This window comes from Centropristis striata, chromosome 18, assembly GCF_030273125.1.
Source record: "Centropristis striata isolate RG_2023a ecotype Rhode Island chromosome 18, C.striata_1.0, whole genome shotgun sequence".
In the NCBI taxonomy this organism is placed as follows: Eukaryota; Metazoa; Chordata; class Actinopteri; order Perciformes; family Serranidae; genus Centropristis; species Centropristis striata.
This window is the reverse complement of record NC_081534.1, coordinates 4963960-4979016: the sequence shown is the minus strand read 5'-3', so window position 1 is coordinate 4979016 and position 15057 is coordinate 4963960. Positions and strand designations below refer to the sequence as shown.

Genomic DNA, 15057 nt, shown 5'->3' with positions numbered 1-15057 from the left:
CAGTCGGGTCACTTTAGACCCATGTTGTGCATCAAAGGGTTAAAAGAAATATTGACGCATAAAGGCCTTTAGGCAATGCAAAAAGTATGCAAGTATTCATCAGTCAGCTTCTAATAGTATTTTTCTACAATCTAAGGCAAAGCCTGAGGACATGGAAGATTTTCAGAAAACATAGACTAAATTAATACAAATTAAAAATGAAGGGCGGTAATTGACCCAAGTATGCAGATTGAGAGAGAAAAAACAAAGTGCATAAGAATTAAAACAGCAGAAAAAGGCTTTGCCTATAACAAACAAAGCTGCACCTAACATGTGTATAGTTGTCATCTATTATCTAAACAAGCAGAGCTGCGAGCGAAATAAAAGCGTGGGACTGAATGGAGATGAAAGCGAGGATTAAGCAAAGATTAGCTGTCAGATGTTGACAGTGTCTCAAGTGGCTCACCAGCAAAGCGGACGGCTGTTATGGATGAAGAGTGCTCGTCGAGTGTCTGCACCAGACTGTAGTCGTCGTCAGCATCCAAGACATGGATCAGACGGTCCCTGCTAGATGTGGCCAGCAGTTTCAGACCTGACAGTAATAAGACAACTTAATCACATAATCGTATAAACAGCCAATACGCGCATGCCATCGTTATAATCACGCACACACACACTGACCTGTTTCTGGTTTACTGTATTCAAGACAGAGGATCTCAGCATCATGGGCCTCCACTTTCAGAATCTCCTCCATGCTGCTGAGGTCATGAACCCTGTAGAGAATAGATTAAAATATATTTTTATGGATGGAGGTCACCTCAGTCAGTCATCAGTGTCAGTTAAAGCTTTCTGTCCTACCTCAGCATCCCGTTGCGATCTCCAGATGCCAGGTGTTTGCCGTCTGGACTGACACAGATGGTCCTGATGCCGGTCCTGCTCTCTGCTGTCTGTCCATCTCCTGGTTTGTCTGCATTCATATTTGTCAAACATTCTGAGTCCAGCAAAGCACTGGTGTTTCCATCTATGTAGATTATATTCAGGAGATCCTGCAAAGCAATGATGGATAGAGAAAAAAAATCTGTCACAGAGAGAATGTGTGCTTCTGAAATGTCAACATTGTCTTTCGTCAGACATAGAGACTGTAATTGATGACAAACTCACATGGCTGAGGATGTTCTGAGAATGAGTATGTGTCGAATCATTCATGCGCCACAGTCTGATGGTGTTATCAGCTGAGCAACTAAGGAATGCACCTGATGACAGACCGGCATCACATTCCCCAGGAACATCTGGGAACATCTGAGGAAGGCAGAGAGAAAAGGTTGGGGGTTCAGGAAATATAACTTATGTAGAATTCAAGTGCTGTACTATAGAACTGTATGCAAGTTGGTTGTTGGGAAATTGCTTATCATGAATCATTAAGGCTGGACGAGCCTTCATATCCATAACTCATAACTACAGTCAGAATCACTGCTCAACAGCTGCAGAGTTCTATCCATCATATCATTTTAAAATAGAGTAGGCCTTTTATTGCCTATCATTCGCAAGTTAATATTTTATATATAATGCTCTTACAGGTGTCCATTATCAGCAAGGAAGGCCAGACACCTCTAATATTCACTTTTGTACCATGGTCCCTTTCAAAGATTTTTATAGAAATTAAGAACAATTAATAATTTATATTTTCATGCATTGTACAATTATAATAAAAAATGTTCACCAAACACAACTGCATTTACCTGGTAACCATCCCATAAGATCCTTGTGTAATGGAAAGGTTGTTCATTTAAATATGACAAACCTGAGATATGGATTGACAACAGGAGATATTTCTAGTTCGCTTTGCTCATAGCGCCCTTTGCGCCAGAAAGCTAACAAGCTAGTAAGATTCAAAGTCAATATAAGTTTGAAATAAGGTCTTGTCACTGTCCCCAAAATTAAAATAAAGATTTTCATGGACAAATGTAGCTTATTCAATGCAATTACCAACAGCAAAACATAATAATGACCATCAGTGCGTCTCAAAGTGGTCCTTCAGTAACAAACAGCCCAATTTTGTGACTGGAGTGTTACTGAAGAGCCCCCCAATGTTCCCCAAATCAGCAGCCCAGTCAATGCAACATTCAATGCACTTTATAATTATTAACGACACACTTAAAACACTGCATGTACCACAGTGATTAGAGGTGTGTATTGTTCATTTGTTTACCTCCAGATCTCCGATACAAGCAGCATGGAAGAGGGCCGAGTGCACCTTCCCCACCCTGTTGACATCTCTCACATCCCACACATACACACTGTGGTCATTATATACACAGCTGAGCCAGCGGCTGGCGGGGTCATAGGTCACAGCAATGGCGTCTGGGAAACGTGCGTCGGTCTTGGTGGAAAACAGGTGTCTGATGGGGAAAAAAAGAGATTGGGACATATTTCAAAGATAACAGAATAACAGCCACAGATGTTTTCCTAAAAATAGTAATGCATTTTGACTAGGGGCGGGGCAAGCCTGCTGAATAATTTAATCAGTAATACTGGTCATAAACACACAGAAATTGTAAAGTGAAGTATGCCTATTGAATCATAAAGAAATCTGAAGAGTTTATCATTTTAAGTTGTAATATCTGTCTGGCCTTGGATCTTCTATGGGATACTTTATTCACTTACAATGAGCTTAAAATACGACACTATTTAAAGTGCTACAAACCTGCTATTGATTTGGACTCTAACTCTTGCAAGAAACATTTAGGAGTTATTTAGGTTGTGAAATGGAGCCACTTGAGACAGGAGGCACTATAAACTGAGAGCATTTGATCCTGCAGTGGATCCCTGCCAAGGAAAGGCTGTGTTTCTGCTTAGCTCTTCCTCACCTGGCCTCCGTGATGGCCAAGACGTCAGAGCCGAGGCTGTGCGGTCGCGGCAACGTGCAGACGAATTGCAGGTCGACAGGGCTGAAGGCTCGCACTATTCCATCAGCACAGCCACAGAAGATCATATCCTCAGACAGAGACAGGGACTGGGCCACGCCCGTCTGCAAAGCCGGACAGAGTATAACAAGCACATCAGCATTTCATAGCTGTATCATTTACAGATGACCTTACTGGAGCAGAGAAATCTGTCCGCAATAATGTCATGGTTAACAATAAGGTGTGACCTCCTGTAACAAACACCGACAAAAAGAAATCAACTGCAGTTTCATAATTGAATTGCAGCTGAGTCCACAACAGTCCTGCGTGTCAGTAATGATAAAGGTTAGAGAAGGTTGCAGTGGGACATCAATGCGTCCTTATTGGACTACTTCCAAACACATCCTGTACTTGTCCTCGTCCCCGCTGTTAATCCCTCTTTGATCCCCTAACAGAAGGCAGGAGCAGGACTCACACACACATCTCCACCTTTTGATTAAACACAACAGCTGGACACTGACCAGCAGCACTATTGGTTGTACAGCACTCTGTAATTGATACTTCAATATTGATGTACCAATCTCACACTGATCTCTGATATTGAGCCGATACTGGTTCACATAACTGGATCTGGTATCAGTGACAAGGCTAATCTATACAATTACATTCTATGAAAATATACTGTATACACTATATCCATCATTTTAATTCCTGTTTAAATTATGACCAATTTGTTAAGGTTAATTTTGAAGATTTTTACCAAGTTGTTGGTGCATGATCTATTATATCAATAATAAATAATAATTCAGTAAATTTATATCTGTGTATTTATGTGTTAAATTTGGTTAAGAAAGCAAAATTCAAATCAAGCAAGATGTTGCCTTGCACATAAAATACTGATCCCAGTGACTTCCACACAGTGCAGCTTATTAATAAAACACTGGTACAGGATCAGTACTCAGTATCAAGTCCAAAGTAAACGAGGATTTGTTTCAAATGAATACAACATTTTATGCAATCTGAATCTCCCCCTCGACAGACCCTAGTCCTCATCTATAAATACATGTACAGCTAAATTAGATGAGTGAAGTATCCCATTAATTATGTACACACCTACTGAATCAATAAAGAAGAAAATGCATGTTTCTTAAGAACCACTTTCAATGGCCTATCAGAGTTACAAATCTGTAGTTACTGCCTCGATGCCACTTAACTTTCAAACCTCACTTATCAACATCAATCTTAAAAGAAACGTTGGCAGCAAAATGATTGTTCTGAAAGTAGAAAATGGACTTTAACTCCAAGTATTTCTAAAGCAAAGAGAGGATTTCAGCCTACATTATTAGCATTAAAAACTAGAATTACCACCCCATGGTTGTATGCCTACACCAGTAATTCTCAACCTTGGGGTCGGGACCCCAATTGGGGTCGCGAGATGATTTCTGGGGGTCGCCATATCATTTTGGAAGTCAGCTCTGTCTCCACTGTGTTAAAGTGTTCATGTGCTAATGTGTTTTAGTCTTTTTGGTCATTTAATGTCCTTTTTTTTGTCATTTTGTGAGGGTTTTTTTGTCATTTTGTGTCTTTTTTTGTCATTTTGTGTCTTTTTTAATCATTTTATGTCTTTTTTTGATAATTTTTTAGATAATTTGTGTCTTTTTTGGTAATTTTGTTTCTTTTTTGGTCAATTTGTGTCTTTTCTTTGGTCATTTTGTGTCTTTTTTGGGTGATCTGGACTGTGCGTGTGAGATTGTGTTCAGTGAGCGGGGGTCACGGACAACATGCATGTTAAATTCGGGGTTGCGACTCAAAAAGGTTGAGAACTACTGGCCTACACTACATCCATATCTGTCAGACTCGTGTAGGCCCTGACAGCAAGACAAGCAGCAATATCCCCTTTGTGGTTAACACGCAGTAATGAATGTTGGCACCCACATAAGGTGGAATGCCACAGCCCAGTCAATAACCCCTGCATCACTCAGATATGGGGTAAATAATTAAAAACTCACCCGCAGGTCCACCCACTTGTCCAGCATCCTCTTGCTGTTAAACTCACACAGCAGGCCGGAGGAGGTGATGCAGAAGGTGGAGTCAGAATTAGAGCCCCGCCCACACGCCACATCACTGAAGAAGTTGTTCCTCAGCTCGCCCAGCAGCCCAGAGCGGCCCAGCAGAGGGACAGGAGCGCTGGCCTAAATATCACAGAGGGGAGAAGGTTAGCCGAGGCTCAGGCTGAGCTGGTTAGAGCAGAATAATGTTTCATTTACACCCAAAACTTAGTCGACATTACATCCCCATCCAGGCTTTTTGAAACATGTGTAGTTGTGAGATTTTCCTTTTTAAAAGTGGAAATTCTTGGTGTGAAAAGTAACAAAGAAATGTCAAACGAGAGTATGTGTATTCCACTATAAAATGTGTGACTAGTATTGCTAAATAATTCTCTTGATCTGATTACACAGTGAGCAGTTGTGAAGTTGTGAAGACGACTGTGTGAAATGCACTGATGTGAATACACTCAGCTATGGAACAATAAAGCAAAAATTAAATAGCAACTGTGAAAAAAACAAACTCCCTCTTAACCGTGATAGCTTTTCAAGGCAATGAAGATTTTCTTACAGTTTCTTACAGTGTAACTGTAACCAAAACTCCAAAATCCAACCAATACTTAAACAATTTACATGGTTGACACAAACAACACCCCCCGAAATTCTCCTTTAGTACCTTGCTGGCCTTGCAGTGATCCAGATACCAGAACTTGACATGTCTGTTCCCCACAGTTACAAAGTAGGAGCTGTCCTCAGAGAAAGACACACCTGTCACTTTACTGGACACTTTGTTGGCAGCCACAACGACATCTTTCTGAAAGAGAACAACACAACAAAACATATTACAAACAGAGCATCCTGCGAGCTTAAAGCAGCTAGAATGGGGTTTTAACTGGTTATGAATCACTTTCAGTATAATACAGATACCTCTATATGACCTACAGAAGCAAACAAGACAAAAGACTGGCTATTTCTTTAAAGTTATTCTTAATGTCCCTAGGTATGATTCCCCACAAAATCAGATGAAACCATTTACGGCATGCAGACTGGGAGAACCTATGTTCACATCATCCAAGGGAAAGTTAAGGCCAGTTAAAGCAGTAAAGCGATATTTTTGTTTGTTATGGCTGATTCTGAAGAAATTGTGATAGAGCATTGGCAAAAAGACAAGTCAACCTTGGTTAGAGAGACAAAGAATTGTGGGATTTGAATGGATCATAAACTGATCCTGAATTGACCCTCTTCCTCCTAGACAGGTATGTGATGTGTCTATTTTATTCATGATATAAATTGTGAGACGTGTTTTATCATCAATTTATGAATTTAAGTTTGTGGGTTAAAAAGGGTTGACGTTTCACTATTGTTGACTAATGCAGTTTATAATGGATATATGACATAATCGCTCTGCATCCTGCAAACAGATGTGTTTAAAAAAGAATAAAAATAAGTTGCGTCTTCCAGCTAGGTCAAGATCTACAACACCTGGCAGTGGTGCCCATTAAAATAAACTGCTGCACTTTTTCAGGGGGGGCGCAAAAATCAACACAAAATGAAAGTTACTTGTTGTTGTTTAAAGCACATTTTGATTTGCTTCAGAAATCTTTGTACCAGCTACTGAGGGCAATGTGTTTTTTTAACAATTCCTTTAACATAACCAGGAGTGTGCAGGTGAAAGGTAAAAGCTAAATGCCTTCTGCCTTGCACCAAAATGACAAACACAATTGAGCGCTTTCATGGTGCGAAAACAACAGCTGTGGCTGTGAGGAGCTGGCTGTGGGCTGTGAGGCGTACCTTCCATGCCCAGACGTTGACCAACATGTCATGTTGGTTTCCCACACTGACAATGTATTTGCTGTTGGGAGAGAAAGCCACGCAGGAAACGCCATATTTGTGATTTTGGAGTTCGGCCACCTGTCTCCGTTCTGCCACGTCCCACAGTCTCACCGCTGGCAGGTGACCGCTCTGGTGGAAAGGAAAGAGTGATGTTGAGGGGGAGTAAAGAGTTGAAACAGAGAGAGATAATAGTTGACTGCTATCAAAGAAAGGGCTCATTCTTATAACTAAGTGCTGTATTGTGTTTGTTTTTGGTCTCCTGTCTTTCATCCACTGGGATCTCATAGAGGAGTCCCCTGTCATTCCAGTCTATCCAGCTCTCGAAGAGATTATCCCCTCTGTCCTCTGCTCGCTGCATACAGTAACTTTAACAGTCCCTTAACCTCTTCACATTATTCCCTTTCAGGGATCAGAAGGTCAGCAGGCTATTTGTGTGGCCTCTTAGTATAATACAGCAGTACAACCTTTCAAAGGTCAGAGTTAATAGGTGAGGGGACAGGCAGCCAGAACAACGTTGAAATGGATGACATTCAGTGGCAGACTGAGCTGAATACAAAGGAGTCAGAAAGAAAGACACAAAAAAAAGATATGCATGTCTGCTGCCCGCCTGTCCTTGATGTAAATTAGCTTCTGTTTGGTGAATGGGTGTCTTATCAGATCATTCACTCAGGAATATCTTCTCCTCTTTCAAGGCTTTTAGGAAATCCTCTCTCAGCTTTGGTTGCTGTCTATAATATTAATCATTTGCTTGTAAGATTGACTTGAATATTTGGAAGCTTCATAAAAAAATGTATTTAATTACTTTCAATAATTTGGTAACACTTTACAATAACCATCTAAGTGATGTTTATAGATGGTTTATAAACCAATTATTATTAACCATTTACAAAATTCTATACATATTTAATCTTTAAATGTTTTCAAGCAATTTCTTAAAGGCATAAGAATCATTTTGAAATTATTTACATACTTAATATGGTGTTAAAAATGTTATAATGAGTGTAAAGCTATTAATAAACTAATAATTATGCTTGTTTATGGTAAAGTAATCTATTTGGCATTTATAAATTATAGTTCAACATTATTACATTTTCTAGTCACCATTCTAAATGGCCTATATACGGTTTATAAATGATGATTAAACATTAATAAACTACCTGTTTACCATTTATAAATGGTCTATTTACCATCTATAAATGATGGTTATTGTAAAGTGTTACCAATAATTTAAATACAGCACAGTAATGGTCTACAAAATGTTGCATTTGGCTTCTTTAAAATGGCAGGAGAATCCTTGTCGCATTTTGTCTTTTGATCTTTGATCTCTTTCGTCATGGCAACTCTTGTGTGCTCATCCATTTACACACAGAAGTCTTTAATCGGCTTTGATTGGCTGGGTCAGATTAAGATAGTCTGTTGTATTGAGGTGCACAGGTGCTGCTACAGATGCTTGACTGGCACATGACAGTGGAACATAAAGGGGACTCAGTCTTGAGCACTTCCACAATAAGGTCTGCGAGATCACCACTGACAATAGCTGTAGGCCTATTTTCAACTCCTTACACTGTGGACAATTGCAGTGTGCAAGATGTTGAATTCTTGTGGAGAAAAAAAACCCCAGATAACTGCAGAGCCAAACAATGAAGCAGATTGACAGTAAGACTCACCTCTCCTGTGACCAGGTACTTGCCATCAGGGGAGAAGGACAGAGCTGTGATGGTCTTTCTGTGAAAAGTGACAAAAGTAGAGAAAGACAGCTCAGTAGGATTCCTTTTAGGTTGTTCTGACAGTTCAACAGGGTCCTGTGTAAATGCAGATTGTATTTGTGTTCAACTCACCTTGATGTGTTGATAATGTGGTGCTGTCTGGCCTTTTTGGGGTTCAGCAAAACTACCACACACCTACACAAGGAAAAATATAATCAGAATTCACCATACAAGTAAAGGTTTCTTAATGTATAATATAATATGATGATGTCATTGACTTGGAACAGATCTAGAAACTCATGTTTGGAAAGTATTCCTTATTCTGAAGTTGAAAATGTCCAATGTTCAAGTGTTTTTGAATGTTTTGAATGTATTTAGTCAAGGTGTTTGCAAGAAATGCAAACACTTGTCCATGGCTAAGTGGAAAATAACATTTTCAGGTAAATGAATAACTGCACTCTTTTCACAGTGCATATTTGACCCTAGAACATTTCAACTCTGATGTAACAGAGGAATCTATATAGAATTACTCTAATAGCAACTAATATGTGCAGCAGTAAGCCTAAGTGTACTAATCTCAGTTGATCCGTTTTTTAAGGTAGATTACAGCTAGAAATACAATAACACTGTACCCATTCATGCATAACTTTTATGCATAATACCCTTCTCTGCATAATTTTATTAATATGTTTAGACCTATTATTACATTATTATTATTATTTTTGTTCTGAAGCAAATTACAATTACATACACTGCTACAAAGTTGGGTCGTGGTTGAAGGCCAATAAAAAGGATTTCTGAATCAGTGGAATTTTCAAAATAATATTTCAAAGAATTTGTTTGATTTTTATATCGATAAAATTCTTAACTCTACGCTTTCTTGCCGATCGTTATCATAGGTGAGGAAGTTGACGCCACTTGAGTTGCGCTAAATATGAAGCTACAGGTGTTGTGTCGATATTTGCTCCCTGTCAAGATCATAGGTTGTTAACGGTTCTGCGCATGCGTGGAAGCATTGTTCGCTGGGGGATACTGGTAGATTAAAATATTCTACCCCCGAAATCTTCACTAAAGATATTAAAATAGTGTTTTGAGTTTCTCTTCATCTTCGTAAAGGACACCTACCCTTGTTTGTAATAACAAAAAACATATATACGGAAATACAAAACCGGAAATGGAAATAGCTAACGTGACATTTTTCGACAAGGTAGCATAAATCGTCAGAACCGGTTAGCTTAGCTAGCATTAAGACTGGAAACAGCTAACGCTAGCCTGGCTTTGTCTATATATAACAAAATCCCCCTAATACCGCATAATTAAAAATAAATAAATAAATAAAATAACCCTTCTGCCGCTAGCTTACAATGCACCTCACAGACATGACATCTGTATTTTCCCAAATGTTTTAAGGGCAACATTGTGGAAAATAGTTGGTGTAACCAGGTACTTTTTCCCCATAAAATCTGATTATATACAGGAAAATAAATGTGAACTAAAATGAGAAAAAAAAATACAATCCACATGTACACTGCAACACTATGATATAGCATAACAAATTTTACATAATTTGTCAAAACAAAAACAAAAAAATGTTTTTTTTAAATATGTTCTGCTCAATATTGACAAAATGTGTAAATGTAGAAATGGTCCTCTTAAATACACTGTAGGTGGATAAAGTACTTAATATAAATCATTATTTTGTGGTTACACTATTTACTATCACTGACCCATAAATGTAACATTAACTCATCTGTGTATGTGTGTAGCCTAACGTTTGAATCCTTCAAAGTAAAAGTCCTGTCTTGCTTGATAAGGTGTTTATGTAATCTTGCCTATCTCCTATGATTAACCCACTTTTTTTATGCCAGAATTATTTTCATATTATATTCAAATGATCCAGCCATAACAGTTATTTCCTGCTAATAATACTTCCTCTTTACATCCTGTTGGTGATCACCTTAGTGAGCTGCCAGGTCTTTAGCTAAGTGCCAGGAAACTGCATTCCTGGTACCACAGCTTGTGCAGATTTAAACTGAGATGGCAGGTGGATTGCCAGACTGTGCACAGTTTGGGAAGTATAAAGCTTGCTCAGATGATACACACATATGTGAACAGAAATGCCGATGCATCCCACACAAACTTTTCTCTCTCTCAGGCACATACCCTGGGTGACACAACAATACTGTAAACAGCCATTGACCTTCTTAGAATTAATACAGCTTTGTCAGATTTGAGAACAGCACAAAAGAGGCTCAGTGCACTGTAACTGTTTCAGCCTGGCAGGACCCAGTGTGCTTGTTTCTTCAGTCTGATTTCACCCTGGTGGTGCAGCAGCTCTGAGGCCCCAGGCATCAAAACTGTAGACCTAAATCCTCCAACCTGCAGCTCATTTCTCTTCTTCTGCACTGAGCAAGTTAACACAGACAGTGTCACTGTTTGCACAGAATTAATAATACTACACAAGACGCTTTACATCAGTGAAAAAGTCAAAGGAAGCCTCCCTGAGGATAGGATAAAGAGAAGCTTCAGAGTTTCTCTGATGAGAAAGCCCACAGAGCTCTCCTCCTCAGTTCCTCTGAGATACTGCAGAGATAACAAACACACACGCAGAAATTTGCACACTAAACGTCTGTGTGAGGTAGATATGATAAGGAAGCATGGATTGTTGATAAGTCAAAGGTCAGATGTTGAGATAAGGATGCAGAAATGGTCTCCCGTCTCTCTTCTTACCCTGCAGGATAGGCCACAAGTCCAGATCGGGGGTCACAGGCTAGACCACTGTTTCCTGAAGCAGTAATTCCAAGCACCTTCTCCAAAGTCACCTGGAGAGACAAAAAGAGGCTTTGTTTGTTTTTTTGTTTGAGGATTTATTCACAGAGAAAAGTGAAAGCAGATTTGGCTAATGGCGGGATAAACACCAAACACAGCAGTGTGATGTAACTACACACTGGTCAATGAATCAAAGACAGAAATAGATGTGTTTGGTTGCAACATGTGAGGCTAAGGCTTAACTAATGTGTCCACTAGAGTTCAAATACTTTAACGGAGTCCTGCTGTTATATCTCCCAGAGAACCCTGACTCTTATGTCACTTTTAAGATAAAAGAAAAATTCTCCCAGCAATGTGATAATTCCAACTTTCGCAGTGGCCAATTCTAAAATAATATTGATTTATATGTTGTTTGTGGACGCCTGCACAGACATTTTGGACTTTTTTTTATTATCTTCTTATATTCTCTGTGATAAGGCTGCTTGCATTGAGGAGGTTAATGTGCAGCAAAGGATAAGCTTGAAATCAAAATATATTTTATAATTTTTAGTGTGAGATGTGAAAAGGTAAAAAGGTTTAACCAGATTATTAAACAGAAGATGTGACAGAAGGCTCTGCAAGTCTGTCTGTCTGTCTGTCTGCCTGTCTGCCTGCCTGTCTGTCTGTCTGTCTGCCTGTCTGTCTGTCCGTCCGTCTGTCTGTCTGTCTGTCTGCCTGCCTGTCTGTCTGTCTGTCTGCCTGTCTGTCTGTCCGTCCGTCTGTCTGTCTGTCTGTTATGAAGCAGCTGTTGAGTGGCATTGATTAGTCTGGAGTTAAATGAATGTACCTGGGTCTATGGTGTCCTACTAACACATTGAAATATTAAAGGAATAGTTTGGATTATTTAAAGGTGAAGTTGGATTAGGTACTTATTCATAATTAGTGTTAAAGTAGAAACCTGTCAGTGCAGCAGGCGTGCTGTGGACAGGCAGCAGCAAAAATTAGTTTTAGCCACATTAAAACATGGTTCAGTTCAAGGGTATGCTAATTTTAGAATATTATCACTACTTTACTTCAGACAGCCCTATTTTAGTTTACGAGGGGGAACTGAAGCTGTTATGTATGCTCTAATCAAAGCCACCAGTCTCCAGTGTCAAAAACTGCAATTTTACCTTGCAGGATGTGGGAGTTACTGGTTTACCGCTGCATGGATCGGGTTAGTTTGTTTACATTATTGTGTGACTTTGGTGTTTTTAAAGAGTTAGTTTAGATTTCATACAGTAACAGAAACAAACAAACTAGCGAGGCAGTGGTAGACCAGAAACACATCTTATGGGAAGTAAAATAAATGTTTTTTTGTCAATGCAGTCTGGTGGCTTTGAACTGATATTAACTTTTTTTTAGTGGGCCTTTTTTCAAAACATGTTTTGCTTCTGCCCCTGTCCACAGCAGTGCATTGCTTAGCTTCCATGCCAATACTTCTGTCTGCTTATCATGAAACGACAGGCGGGCAATCAAAAACAGGGGAAGGTTTTATAGTTAGTCTCATCACCCTTTCTAATAAAGTCCATTTTATTAAAAAAGTTGGAACCAATGGCTTTAGTAGTGGTTAATTACTTTTTTTAGACTATTAAATAAGTTATAAAACCATTCATTGGAACAAATTGGGTTGGCAGGTTGTGAAAAATCAATTTTGCTGGTGATTATGATAATGCAGATATATCTTAATTAGCCATCAATAAAGTATTAATAAAGCTGTTAATCCAAACAATCAAAACACTCAAGACACTCAAAAAATATATATTTTTACGAAAGATCCAAAAGCTGTTATCACTGATAGTTTACAACTAAGCTATGAAATAGGGCCGCACAATATATAGCGTTTTCTTTTTTCTTCTTTCTATTATCATCTTTGTTATGTGAACTTGCACGATACACACACTATTACACTCTGGCATTTGTGTTTTGTAAAGTTATACTGTTTTTTTTTGATTGCACGTAATATAATTATTGCGACATTCAACAAGTTTATGGCTTATTTTCTTCATATTGTGCAGCCCTACTATAAAGCATTAGTAAACTATTCATGGCCATTAATAAAGCCATTAGTTACAACTTATAAACCATTTATATATATATTATTTATGCCTTATTAGAGGGTGGTAGACTTTATAGGAGATATTTAGAGTGTAGTAAAGTTGCTCAGGTTTATTGTTGATTACATGCAGACTTTTCTTATATTTTTCTTATTACATTTGGATCAATAATTACTGCAAAAGTATGTGTGATGTTGATCTACTACTCTACCAATAGAAGAGTAGCCTACAGCTCTACATGACTGCAATATTTTTTAGTTTGACACTAAATCTGTTCTGCTTTTAAAGAGGTATAAGTGGACAAATACCTTGCAGGTGAGACTCTCTTTGCTGTTCTTCTTGTGCTTGGCTGATGGAGAACGCAGTAAATTCCTGATACGACTTTGGATCGTGAAGCCATCGCTTGGCATTTTGTGGCATTAACTGCTCAGAGAGCTGCTGAGCATCCACAGTGACAGGCCACCAGCCAAGTGTGCATGCAGGGCTGGAGAAGTGAATGAGAAGCTTGTAATGGTCCTCCCACTGTGCAGACACCGACTATAGAGGTTTACAAAGTCGGACAGTGTCCCTGCTGCCGGGACATGTGGACGCTAATCTCTTGAGTGGGTTTACTGTTCTGCTCTGCTGTCTTCTGTCGCTTCACATCAACTTTCTGCTGCAGCTTCCCACCACTTCTGGACTGATGTCGCCTTGTCTTCGGCGCTGTGATTTGCACTGACGAGGCGAAAAAAGTGTCGCTGCTCGGCTCAGCTGTTTGCCTGTATGACATCAGGAGATTAATCTCAAGTTGCACCGGTCTCATGATTACATCAATGATTGCTTTTGTTGCTGTTGTACCTAATTGATTTAATAGGATTACAGAGGGAGAGACCGTGGGCTGTCTTAAAGCTGCATGGCGGATGTTTGGCTACCAAACAGCTCTTTGTTTAGCTGCTGATTGGACGATAACACTTTTCTATTATATGCATAATAGCCCATTTGTTCTTTTATATGCAAATTTGCCTTTAAAGTTAAAGCCTCAGTTTTCTTTCTTTTTATTTTCATTCACTTTGATGTTCAGATTGATTCAGAGCTTGTATTTGTGGCTAACCCTCACAAAGGGACATTTTTGATGATAATTTTGGCTGTTTGACAAGGGTATGAGTTTTTTAAAATTTTATTTTGGAAGTTGAAACTTAGCTCATATAATAACTCTATGATAAAATGTGTAGCCATAGTAGAAACATACTAATAAGTACAAAAATGCCCTCTTTGAAACTCATTAAAACCACCTTTTTGACCCAATAAGCTAAAAATTGTGCATCCTATATATAACAGGCTTTCAAACTGGGGTCCTGGCTTTAAATTTGTAATTTTTAAGATTTTCAGGGCAGTGTGAAGTGTTGCCATAACTACAACAGGCTACTCTTGTGTTTTATTTGAGACCTATATTTGGTCTGTTTTATCATTTTTCATTCAATTTACTTACCATGTGCAAAAATATTTATACTGTGGTCCCTTTGTTTTAGCACTTGTTGGTTAGTTGTTACTTGTCCGTGTTTATTGTATATGTTTAAGGACGTTTCTGCCTGTTCATTGTGTTTGACCTTTTATTTCTTAAAAAAAAATAAAATCTTTATATTCATACCTTTTGCTTCGGTCTGCGTGAGTGAATTTTCCCCATTGTGGGATCTACACAGTATAATCTAATCTATTGAGTGTGTTATTTTGGGCAGCAATTACCAGAGATTGGATTAATTTCAAATGC

The 15057-nt window shown here is 38.7% G+C and overlaps 1 protein-coding gene across 1 annotated transcript in view; it reads right to left on the bottom strand.

The window, feature by feature from the left end:
* Positions 1-13720, bottom strand: part of LOC131991059 (mitogen-activated protein kinase-binding protein 1-like) — a 31654-nt gene extending 17934 nt beyond the window's left edge. The window contains exons 1-13 of the mRNA XM_059356352.1: positions 13619-13720; positions 11197-11288; positions 8599-8661; positions 8428-8485; positions 6719-6889; positions 5604-5741; positions 4892-5074; positions 2847-3007; positions 2189-2378; positions 1141-1278; positions 838-1025; positions 661-752; positions 446-571 (exon numbers count right to left, since the gene is read on the bottom strand). Of these exons, the coding sequence (XP_059212335.1) occupies positions 446-571; positions 661-752; positions 838-1025; positions 1141-1278; positions 2189-2378; positions 2847-3007; positions 4892-5074; positions 5604-5741; positions 6719-6889; positions 8428-8485; positions 8599-8661; positions 11197-11288; positions 13619-13720 (1702 nt within the window). The remainder of the gene's footprint in view (positions 1-445; positions 572-660; positions 753-837; positions 1026-1140; positions 1279-2188; positions 2379-2846; positions 3008-4891; positions 5075-5603; positions 5742-6718; positions 6890-8427; positions 8486-8598; positions 8662-11196; positions 11289-13618) is intronic.
* Positions 13721-15057: the final 1337 nt, after the last annotated feature.